At 45.1% G+C, this 12,622-nt stretch overlaps 1 protein-coding gene across 1 annotated transcript in view; it reads left to right on the top strand.

Moving 5' to 3' along the window:
* The window catches only part of CCDC69 (coiled-coil domain containing 69), a 47,956-nt gene that overhangs the window by 16,347 nt on the left and 18,987 nt on the right, over positions 1 to 12,622 (top strand). The window contains exon 2 of the mRNA XM_070739042.1: positions 11,559 to 11,625. Coding sequence (XP_070595143.1) covers positions 11,559 to 11,625 — 67 coding nt within the window. The remainder of the gene's footprint in view (positions 1 to 11,558; positions 11,626 to 12,622) is intronic.

Consider the following 12,622-nt stretch of genomic DNA (forward strand, 5'->3'; position numbering starts at 1 on the left):
CCCGCCGCCGCTATTAGCACTCCGGATCGGGCAGGCAGAGACATCGACGAGAAGCCATGGGCGCAAGGGGGCTCCAGGGCTGAGGCTTCCACTTGCAGGAGCCCCCCCCCGCCCGATCCTTCCTTCTGTCCGGATTTTTTGGGGTGCGGCTTCTTCCACAGCGGTGGCTGCAGCGGCGCTGGCGATCCGGCCGCTAGCCGCTCCAAGCGCTGTGGGAACGCCCACCCCTCTCACAGTGCCGTCCCGGGCTGTCAGTAAAGGGGCTGCTTGCTCGGAACATTCAAACTAAGGGAAACCTTCGCTGGCCTCCACAGAGAAGAAAGGAAGAGAGAGAAAGAGAGAGAGCAACAGAGAGAGAGAGAGTGAGAAAGAACAAGAGAGAGAAAGCATGAGAGCGAGAGAAAGAACAAGAGAGAGAAAGAAAATAAGAGAACAAGAGATAGAGAGACTAAGAGAGAGAGAAAGAAAAGAGAGAGAGAGAGAAAATAAGAGAATGAGAGAGAGCAACAGAGAGAGAGAAAGAAAAAAGAGAGAGAGAGAAAATAAGAGAATGAGAGAGAGCAACAGAGAGAGAGAAAGAACAAGAAAAAGCACGAGAGAAGAAAAGTAAGAGAGAAAAAGAGAGATAGCAAAAGATACTGAAAGAAAGCAAGAGAGAGAGAGAGAAAAAAAGAAAGCAAGAGAGACAGATAGGAAGAGGAAAGGAGAGAGAGAGAGAAATGGGAACAAAAAGGGGAGGAGAAATGAGAAAATGATTGAGGCAGAGAATGAGAGGAGAAACAAAAGAGAGAGAGAGGTGATTCTTGAAGCATATGGTAAAAAGCACCCAAATAGTAATAAGAAAAACCCCCCAGCCCTCACCTGTTTTTGAAAAGAATAAAAGAGAATAAAACCCCAGCCCTCACCTGGTTTTGGAAATGGTTTGAGTACACACAGACATATAAGGGGGGGGGGGGGACAGAAATGAGACAGTAGTATAAATTTGAGGAGGGATGATTGATGATTGACTGTATTTATAAGGGGATGTTACATGGGATTGTATGTTCTATGTATAAATACATGTAGAAATACTGTAGATCTGAAGGTCAGCAGTTAAAATCTCATCCCCAGCTCCAGGTTGACTCAGCCTTCCATCCTTCCGAGGTGGGTAAATTGAGGACCCAGATTGTGGGGGCAATATGCTGGCTCTGTTAAAAAGTGCTATTTCTAACATGTTGTAAGCCGCCCTGAGTCTAAGGAGAAGGGGGCATAAAAATTGAATAAATAAATAAATAAATAAATAATATTTACTGTCTTTTTCTGTCATTTTGGTTGGTGGTGTGCCCCAGGATTTTGTAAATGTAAAAAGTGTGCCGCGGCTCAAAAAAGGTTGAAAATCACTGTGCTGGACCACCACTGAATGGAGTTTCCTACATTGCTAAATCTTTTTGTAAGTAGGGTATAGCAGTATATACACAGTATATGCTGTAATTATATGGTTACTATATGGCAGTGTATCCCATTACCAGTACTATATGGCGGACTGCGTAGTGCTGCTGGAAGAACAAAGTCGGGTGCCGCCAGGAGAACGAAGCCGGAGTACTGCCTCGTCCACTCGGACAAAGAAGGGTAAAGAGTTCATGTGTAAGTTATAATTGGCATAGCAGAGCAAAGTGCAATTTTTTTTTTCTTTTCTGGGTTCAGGAAAAAAATGAAGCGCAGAGCAACAGAGAGAATACCAGAAAACGAAAAGCAACTGAAAATGACACAGTTCTTTACAAAGACCTCTCTTGAAAGCGCAGTGCAACAGGTAGAAAGTGCCGGGCAACAGGTAACTGAAGAAACAAGAGAAGACCCACCAGCAGAGGAGTCCCCATCAACAAGCCGTTGTCAAACTGCTGGACCCAGGAGATTTAGGCAAGAGTGGTGTAAAGAACTCGCATGGCTTAAATTTGACCATACAACTGGTATAGCTATATGCGAGATTTGTGCTTCCTTCCCTGGCATTGCTGACCAAGCATCTAGGATCGTAAAAGGATTCTCCGTACTGAAGGAGCGGGTCCAGCAGTCACATGGGTTGCTCATGTCCAATCCGGTGGAACTGAGCCTAGTATTAAAAAAGCTTGCCGGATCCGCCCCTTCCCCAGAATTCGCTCAGTTCGCATATCCTGCGGTTGTATTGTGATAGCTCGTTCAACATTCTAACACCTTCCCTTCGTTCCTTTTCTTCAAAAGTAGTAAGATTTGTTTTATCATTATTATTTACTTGCACCAATAGCGCCAGCCGTTTGCGGCTCGGCTTTTTTCCTTTGGAGAAGTTGCGGTTTCGTTTCCCCCCGGCGGTTTTGCCGGTTACGATTCCTGCGGCCGCTTGTGGATTCTTCTAATCCCTTGGCCTGGAGGTCCTGGTGCAAGTATTAATCTATTGAATTATTGATTATTTATTGTATACAATATATTTAAGGGCTTAAGAAATACCTCCTGCGGAGTGAGACGCCTTCTAGTCTCCTGGACTTAGTCGATCGCTTCCCCTTTAAGAAATTTACGGGGCGATTTTTTCGGCGCGAAGGCCTTCGCGCCCTTTTTAAATCTAGGCCTCTCGTGTTGGCCTCCTGCCAGCCGCGTAGGCCTCAGTCCACCGCGTGGATCCCGGAGCGGGCCTTGGGGGTCCCAGGCTAAATTCTCCACCGGCTAAGCCTCCAACCAGAGTGCCTTGGTTTACTTAATTATAAAGTTTAGGGAGGCTGGCCCCGCTGGATTTGGGGGCACGAACTCTGGGTTTGCCCAGATTGTCCTCACGTCTCAGCAGCTTCGAGGCCTCGAAGCAGGATCCATTCCTCTTGGGAAGTCCTTGAAATTCTTCTCCTTATTTATTCAGTTATTGGCTCAGCCTTGTCTTCTGTTAATTGTCAGACTATGGCTACTTTTCCCAAGAGAGGCACAACTAAAGGTCCCAGAGAGGCCAGGCCTACAGGCGATGAGATTACTAGTATCCCCCAGGCCTCTTCCTCCTCTTCTCCAGGGGCCCGCCCCTCGACCAAGGTCACCAGGGCCGAGAAGAGTAGGGACCTAGCCCTACAAAAAATCCATGACAATCAGCAAAACGTTTGAAAGTGCAGGCCCAAGTAATCAGTAGTCAAGACCCACCAGAGGCTTCTAGTCTTCCTCCTTCTGGGGTCCCTGTGTTATCTCTGGATGAGCCAAACCTAGACAGACCCCAACCTAACCTATGGGGCATAGGTCCAGAGGAACCAGATATTATTGAAGATTCCCCCCAGCCAGGATCCTCCCAGGCCTTTAGGGATTCTTCTGCCATTTCTGCTGATATTTCCAGCTTACCTCCTGAGTTCCAGTCTATTTTTGCTGTGTTGTCCAAAGCCATTGATGCCAAACTCTCCACCATCAATGAGCTTCCCTTACCTCTTCCTCCTTCTCGCTCCTCCCGCCCCTTGGGTTCTCCCCCAGCGGTCAGAGCTCCTATTCAGGATGATTCAGATTCCTCCCAGGATGAATATGAGGATATAGAGGATGATGAGGATGCCTTTCAAGGCCTATCAGATGATGAGGAATCCCAAATAAAGGTTCCTCCTCCAATTACTATTTTTCCTTCTCAATTATTCAAATCTCTCCTCCTCAAAGCTAGAATTTCTACGGGATTAGCGGCCCAGGAGAAACAAGCCTCCACTTCCACTGATCCCCCGGAGGAGAATTTACCTTACTTCACAGAGGAACAGGAGGATAACGAGGTAATTCCTATGCCTAAGTTGTTTAAAGATGCTTTACTCAAACAGTGGGAATTTCCTGCCTCTGGCCTTAATCCCTCCACCAAGGACAGAAAGTTGTACAAACTTTCCTCTTCCTATGAAGAGCTTCTATCCTTTCCCAAACCGGATGAACCTGTCAAGATTCTTCACTCGGCAGCGGCTGTGCCAGGCGAGGCGGAGGAAGTCCTCCGCCCAGAGGACAAGCGCATTGAGCAAATGCTCAAAAGAGGATTCACCGCTGATTCCTGGGCCACTAAAAGCTCTGCAGCGGCTTCCTTTTTCTCCAGAGCCATGCTGCTGTGGCTTCGCCAACTTCAACAGCATATTCCTCCCGATGACTTGAGAGGTCAACAAGACTTCAATAAGGTCTTTGCAGCTGCCCAGTACGTGGCTGATGCCACCTTGCAATCTACTAGATTTTCTGCTAAGTCTATTGCAGCTTCTACTACGGCAAGAAGACTCCTATGGATTCGCCCTTGGCAAGCGGGAGTTCGCCAAAAGTGGCAGTTATCCCAGGGCCCCTTAAAGCGCGACCTTCTCTTCGGTGATCTTCTGGATCCTCTCCTCACGGAAACCACGGACAAGAAGAAAGTTTTGGGTCCAACCACAAAAAAGGCTACCAAAACGCAGTCCTTTCGTCGCCCAGGGCGCCAGCAAGATCAAGCGGCTTCCTACCAGAGATCTCCAGGTCAGTATTCCCCCCGCTTTCGTTCCCAAGGTAGGAACTCCAGGGGTAGAGGTTTTCGCTTCCAAAGGGGAGCTTCCTCTAACAGGGCTTTAAAAAAACCTAGATGGTAATCCTACCTCTATTCCCATAGGGGGTCGCCTAGCTCATTTCGCCTCTAATTGGCGTCTCACCTCCAAGGACCCTTGGGTCATTGACACTGTTCAAACAGGCCTTCTTTTAGAATTTATTTCTCCTCCGCCTAAACGTTTTATTTCCTGCCCTTCTCCCAGGTCATCCTCAGATTGTAACCGTATGGAGGAGGCCATTTCGCATCTATTGTCCATCAGAGCCATTCAACCGGTCCCTTCCGGTCAGAAGGGCCTAGGTTTTTACTCCATCCTATTTATGGTCCCAAAGTCCTCCGGAGGTTGGAGAGCTATTTTGGATTTAAAGAAACTAAATTTATTCATCAAATATAGGAAGTTTAAGATGCACTCCTTGTCTTCTATTTTGGCCGCCATTCACTCGGGAGATTTCATGGTCTCCTTAGACCTCACTGAGGCCTACCTTCACATTCCTATAGCCAAATGCCACAGAAAATTTTTACGTTTTTCCTTTCAAGGCAGGCATTTCCAGTATAGGGCGATGCCATTTGGCCTTTCCTCGGCCCCTCGGGTCTTTACAAAGCTCTTGGGGTCCCTGGCGGCCTATATCAGGGCGTTTCCCATCCACATTTTATGTTATCTTGATGATATTTTAATTCATGGGAACTCCCTAGAGAAAGTGAAAACAGACCTTTCTGTCACCATGTCAGTCCTTCAGGACCATGGATTTTCCATCAACTTTGATAAAAGCCACCTCCAACCTTCCACATCCATTTCTCACCTGGGATCCATTATTGATTCAGAATCCTCCCAGGTTTTTCTCTCTCCCGAGAGAAAACTCAGTATAGTGGAGTTAATTTCTAGCATTTTATCTAATTCTTCAGTTCCCATAGTCACTCTATCTTCCCTTTTGGGGAAGATGGTGTCATGCATAGGCATCATTCCCTGGGCTCGCCTTCATGCTAGGGAACTCCAGTGGCTCCTGTTACCTTTTCAGAGATCAGGGCACAGCAACTCAAATCGACGCATTGTCATCCCACTGAGTGTTCGCAGATCCTTCAAGTGGTGGAAGTCTCCGGCCATGGACAGAGGATCCCCGTTCAGGTGCCCGGATCAATTTGTCATCACCACAGATGCCAGTCTATCGGGATGGGGCGCCCACGCCCAGGGGATGATAGCCCAGGGCACATGGTCCCCGGAGGAAGCTTCCAGGCCAATCAATTGGCTAGAGTTAAGAGCCGTTTCCCTGGCTCTGAAGCATTTCTCTCCTCGCATTCCCAACCGGCACGTTCTCATTCTCACCGACAACATTGCCACGAAAAGCCACATTTGCAGACAGGGGGGCACGAGATCCAAGGCTCTCATGAGGGAGGCCCTCAAGCTGGGCCTTTGGGCGGAAAAACATCTCCAGTCGCTCCTAGCCGATCACATCTCGGGGAGTCTCAATGTCCAGGCGGATTGGCTATCCCGGGCAACGATAGACCCAGGAGAGTGGAACCTCCATCAAGACCTGTTCCATCAAATCACCCTCAGATTCGGCCTACCAATTCTGGATCTCTTCGCGACCAATGCGAACGCCCAACTCCCTCGCTTCTATTCCAGATTTCCATCCCCGGGAGCGGAAGCAATCAATGCCCTCCGGAGTCCATGGCCTCCAGGCCTACTCTACGCATTTCCTCCAATTCCAATCCTCCCGGACGTGATTCACAAGGTCCTCACCGAGAGGGCCCGAGTAATCCTAATCGCCCCTCACTGGCCCCGCCGGCCCTGGTTCGCGGATCTCCAACAGCTGTCCGTCCAGGACCCTTGGCGACTCCCCGTTTCGGGGGATATGCTGCGGCAGGGGGCCTCCTTCCATCCAGATCCGGAGTGGTTCCACCTCACCGCCTGGCTGTTATCAGGAGAGATTTAGAACTGCGTGGTCATGACCCCGATTCAGTGGAGGTCATTTTAAAGGCCAGAAGGGGTTCGACCAATCGAATCTACGACCACACGTGGTCCAAGTTTCACCAGTGGTGTCTACAGGAAGGTCTCTCCCCTCTGTGCATCCCCATACACAGAATAATTTCCTTCCTTATGCAAGGCTTCCACAAAGGACTTTCCACCAGCACCCTCCGGCGTCATCTGGCAGCCATTTCATCTGTCCTAGGAGGTCCCCGCAGACAGCCTCTCCGATCCTTCCCTGAAGTTCAGGAATTCCTCAAGGGCATAGCCAACCTCAGACCTTCCAAGGTCCACAGGTACCCATCCTGGGATTTGCCACGGGTTCTCCATTCCCTCACGCAGGCACCATACGAACCCCTAAAATCGGCGTCCCTCAGGTACCTATCCTTTAAGGTAGCATTCCTGGTGGCTATTACCTCTGCCCGACGCATTTCGGAGCTGGCTGCCCTCTCAATCAGGCAGGACCTTTGCCAATTCCATCAGGACAAGGTAGTCTTGCGACTGGACCCCACCTTCTTACCCAAGGTCAGTTCCATGTTCCACAGATCTCAGGATATTGTCCTACCTTCCTTCTGCCTCCAACGAGACCATCCCTTGGCAATTAGATGGCACACCCTGGATCTCACCAGAGCGCTGAGAATCTATATCCAACGCACAGGACCCTTTCGGAGGTCAGAAGCACTTTTTGTAGCCTATCATCCCAGAGTCATGGGGGCCAAAGTGTCTTCAACAGTAATAGGCCGTTGGATCAGAGGGACTATATCTAAGGCCTATGAGTCGGCCTCCCTCTCAGTTCCAAGGAACATCACAGCGCATTCCACCAGGAGCGCAGCCACCTCGGCCGCTTGGGCGACTCAAGCCCCGTTGGAGGAGGTCTGCAAAGCAACCACTTGGGCCTCGCCAAATTCCTTCATCAGGCACTACAAGATTGATTCTTACGCTTCAGCGGACGCTGCCTTCGGCAGAAGGGTACTCCAATCCGTTATCTCACACGATAGCAAGCTAATCCCACCCTAGGGACCATCTATTGGGTATGTCCCATGTGACTGCTGGACCCGCTCCTTCAGTACGGAGAATAGGCGTTGATTGCTTACCTGAACGCCTCTTCTCGTACGGTGAGCGGGTACAGCAGTCACTTCCCGCCCTTGTATGTGTCTTCTTTACCTTTCTATATCTTTCTTCCTCTAACAATGAGAGTTGAACACTACAGAGCTTCACAACTGAGCCTAGTCTATGGATTCGCGAATTCTGGGGAAGGGGCGGATCCGGCAAGCTTTTTTAATACTAGGCTCAGTTCCACCGGATTGGACATGAGCAACCCATGTGACTGCTGTACCCGCTCACCGTACGAGAAGAGGCGTTCAGGTAAGCAATCAACGCCTATTTTCAGGACCCTTTAAACTTGAAACCTTCAAAAAGCACGCAAAGTCTCTCCAGCATCTAAATTGTGTGGAGGCTACACATGCAGCGTTGGCTCCAGAAGCTACTCCATTGGCTGCTTGTATAAGGAAAATGGATGAAGACATGTTTAAACATATGACCATTCTATTTAATGTGGCCTATTATATTGCCAAAAACAACAGACCTTTCACAGATTTTGAAGGGTTGCTAGAGTTGACGGAGAAATTAGGGAGTGCTGTGCGACAGGAATATGCAAACGATAAAAGATGCAAAGAATTCATTTCCCATATTGCAGAAATAATCAGGAAAAACCTAATCAGTGAGCTCAAAGAGGCAAAATATGTCAGCTTGATGCTAGATGGCTCAACTGACAAAGCAGGGGTTGAACAACTGATTCTGTATGTCAGGTACATCAAGGACAACAGGGTCAAAGAAGTATTTCTTTCTGTTTCTCCTCTTGAAATGGCTACTGCAGATGGATATTTAGAAGCGCTCACAGAAGAACTTAGAACACTTGGTCTTGTAGGCTGGCTTTCTTCAAGTCACTTGATTGCCATTGGTACAGATGGTGCTGCCAGCATGATTGGGACCGAAAATGGCTTGGTGCAGAAAATACGCCAAAACATCAGTCATTTAATTGGCATTCACTGTGTTGCACACCGATTGAACTTAAGTGTATTAAGTTCAGTAAAACAAGCTAAATTAATTGATGACCTTGACTCTATTTTAAAGAAACTCTACCAATTTTATCAATACTCACCTAAGAGAATGCGACAGCTGAAGCAAGTAGCAGAAAACCTGCAGCTTACAATTCTGAAATTCCAATACTTGCATAATGTCAGATGGGTAGCAAGCAAAGTCGGTGCTCTGTCTGCACTTGTCAAAGACTGGAAATGCGTGACAATCCACCTAGAAAGTGTGGCTGCGGAAAAAGACAGTGCCTCTGCAGCTGCCCATGGTTTACTGAGAAAGCTCACAGATTTTAAATTTGTTCACATGCTCCATTTTCTACTGGACTATCTGGAAATTCTTAAAAACTTGTCACTTATATTTCAAAGGGAAGAGCTTTTTTTAAGCACAATTGAGTTGCATGTGAAAAGCACAATTTCAACAATCAATTCACTTAGAGATGCACCAAAACAACATGAGGCCAGATTTGTCTCAGGAACATCTCTTCAAGGACTGTTTCAAAATGTACAGCTACATGGACTGAGCAACACTGTAGCTGCATCAATTCAGCAGGAAAAAGCTAATTTAATTAATCATGCAGTTAAATACTTGACAGTGCGATTTCTAAGTGATATAAATATTGAAAGATCCACCGCAGTGTTTGACACCTTTGCCTGGCCAGCAGGAACAACATTGCAAGACTACGGTGTGGTTGAGATTACTGCATTGGCTCATCATTTTCGTAAACAGCTATCTCCACCTGAAAGTGATGACCAATACATTCACTCACTCCTCAATGAGTGGTATGAGTTTAAGGTCCTTGGAAAAGGAAAGAAACTGTGTGAGCTTCTGGATTTGGCACTCTCCAACACCGAGAGATTTCCAGTTCTGGGAAACCTGTTGTCGATTGTAGCGGTGCTCCCTGTCTCAACCTCATGTTGTGAAAGAGGATTTAGTTTGATGAACATGGTCAAAAATAAATTCAGATCAAGGATGCAAGAAGAAAGTTTAAGTGACTTGTTTATGATCACCATGAATGGGCCATCTGTGAAGGCGTTTGATCCTGCCAAGGCTGTGGACCACTGGTACTTCAGCTCTAAAATCACAAGGCATGTTCATGGCCACAAAACGCAAAGTGAAAAACACTAGAATGTTGCCTAAAATCTAAAATATCAAAATATAATATTTATTATCTTTAAAAGTAAAATGTTGTTTATAACGTTTGTAATGTTTTTTTTGTTAAATTAAAAACCAAGTTTGCTTAAAAAAAATTCTGGCTCCTAAATTTTTTGGCTGGCTCCTAGATTCTGAACAACTTTGTCGACCCCTGTGTTAATAAAATGAAGCACAATGAAGTATAGGCAGTATTTAGAAAAGCAACTCAGCTAAGTGAATATATAGTTAAAGACAGAATGAGATCTATTAGTGTAATCTGCTTCTACCTGATAGATTTTTTGTTTCATGTGTGAATAGTCTGATGTTTTTTTTAAAAAAACACATACATTTTAAACAATGTACAGTGGTACCTCTACCTAAGAACCCTTCTACTTAAGAACTTTTCTAGATAAGAACCGGGTGTTCAAGAAATTTCCAGGAAATTTGAGAGCGGCACGAAGGCCCGGCCAGTTTCCTGCCATTCCCCCTTTAATCCCGGCTATCTTGGGCTTTTCTGGCCTTCCAGAGGAGCCTTTCGGTGGCACTTAAGGAGGCTTTGGCAGTCCAGAGTGAATGGAGCATTTTCCTTTCTCTGGGCGCTTGGAGAGGGAATAAACTTCTGCCAGTGCCCAGAGAAAAGAAACACTTCCTTCTCTCTGGGCAGCCCAGAACGAACAGAGCATTTTCCCCTCACCTCACCTTCTTCCTTCGGCAACGACTGTCCTCCTCCCCCTTTTATTCCTCCTCCTCCTCACACCCAAGTTCTGAGCTTTTATTTCTTTCCTAATGGGTTTGCACGCATTATTTGCTTTTACATTGATTCCTATGGGGAAAAATTGCTTCTACTTACAAACTTTTCTACTTAAGAACCTGGTAACAGAACAAATTAAGTTCTTAAGTACAGGTACCACTGTATTTGCATTTTGGAGAAGCAATATAGATTTATCTTGATAGTATAACATAAAACATATGGATGAAATAATAACTGATGAGGAAGCTAAGGATACCCAATGCGATGTCACAGCTGTGAGATGCTGTGTGATGCTTCAGTCTGTCACAATTAAAGAGAGCAGTACTTTAACTCATGGATAAAGATTTACATAGCAGTAGACAATTTCCTACAGTCCTGATTCAGACCATGCTACATCTCAGCTATTTTCAGCCCACGTATATAGCCAAAACTGATTGGCAGGGAGTCTTTCCAAGCCTTACCAGGAGATGCCAGATACCGAATGTGGAAGCTCTGACATGCTGTTTATCAGTGAGTTAGACGCCTTTGTGTTCGGTGATGGATGCCTTCATCTTTAAGAAAGACTTAGCAAGTTAAGCCCAATTTATTTCACCTATGATTAATCTATGGGCGAACTTTGCTTGTGATCTATCTGTAGGAGAACTCCAAGGAAATGCTGTTTTTTTCATGGGAAAAGTATGGCATTTCCTGCCAGGAAATAGGTTCTCTACCATGAACAATAGAATGCTTTATAAATAAACAGAATAAATTCTGCCTAGATTTCATGACCTTTGCCTCAACCTTAACCTTTAACAAAAGTCTGGTGGACTATTCCCTTCTGTATTTTAACAAACATACAGTTTTCCTCTGGCAGCTATGACACCAAGCACAGGGGATATAATTGATTTCACAAGATGGTAAATAAGGACAGTTCTTAAATGAAAGAGAAACTGATGATCAATCTGAGGAATTATGAACTGTGCCACTATTGAATAATTTTCTGTTAGAAGGATTCAGATAATATCCCATGCCGCAAGCATCAAAATTTCACCAAAATGATCTGATTCTGAAAAGTCTTGGTCTTTGTGACCTTTCTCTCCTCCTCCATACAGTAAGTTATTCTTTTCTTTGTGTCTTTTATACAGAAAGAACGAAAAACTCAGTATAACAGTGGGCAAGTTTCCTGTGAATTGATAACATTGAAGACTGAAGGTACAAATAGTTATTAATTATTTTGATGTTCTTTCATTTGAAAAATCACTGAAAGATATCTTTGTTTTTGTAGAACTAGTGGATACACATAGAAAGTTATTTTTGGAGCAGAATTTGGGTAGAGTAAAATGAGAACCTGCTGTTGATTGATATAATTGTTGAGGAGAAAACTTACTTTTCTTCCTCTCTTAACTCATTCAATTTGTTGAAAGAAGAATTGTTCTCAAAAGAGAAGAGGATTTTGGTAATACTATTGTCATGGAGAATACAAGTATTATATTGTTGTATTTATTCAGTTACAATGTAGCTAAAGATGTGTATATTGTCCAATTTTCTCTCCACTGAGCTGCTGTTTCCATGACTTTCCACACTTCAATTAAATTCTAAGGAAAAATATAAAGAGGGAAATTTCCGTAGACTTTTTCAGTCATGCTAGCAATAGCACTTAGACTTATATATGGCTTCATATTAATTTACAGCCCTTTCTAAGCAGCTTGCAGAGTCAGCATATTGTCCCCAACAACCTGGGTCCTCATTTTACTGACCTCATGGTTCTTGACATAGTATCTGGGAATTGCAATCATAATAAAACGTCTCCCTCTGTATCAATAGCCTGTAACAGTAAATAAAAGTAAACTGGGAACCTTTGGTTGTTTGCTACATGTGAACAATGTGGTCCAGCATCATAAATATATATATTTGAGTAGAACCAAGTAATGAAATTAAGTAATATGCCAAGACTTGGCAATCATCTTCTCCTTAATGTTCCTGAGTAGTCATGCACTCTCATCTCTGCAAAGTACTGTAGTTACTTTTTAAAATGTGTGTTTTTCAAACCTAGTAACATTAACTCCAAAGTTCTTAGCTTAAGGTCTTCAAGTTGCTGAGAAAACCTTAGATAGCTATTTATTCTTTATTTAGGGCATCAAGCTGTGCATGAAGTAGCTTTGACCATTTCATTTTCTTATATTCTCCTTTCCCACTTTGCTCTGTTGTT

Source organism: Erythrolamprus reginae, chromosome 2 (genome assembly GCF_031021105.1).
Source record: "Erythrolamprus reginae isolate rEryReg1 chromosome 2, rEryReg1.hap1, whole genome shotgun sequence".
NCBI lineage: Eukaryota > Metazoa > Chordata > Lepidosauria > Squamata > Dipsadidae > Erythrolamprus > Erythrolamprus reginae.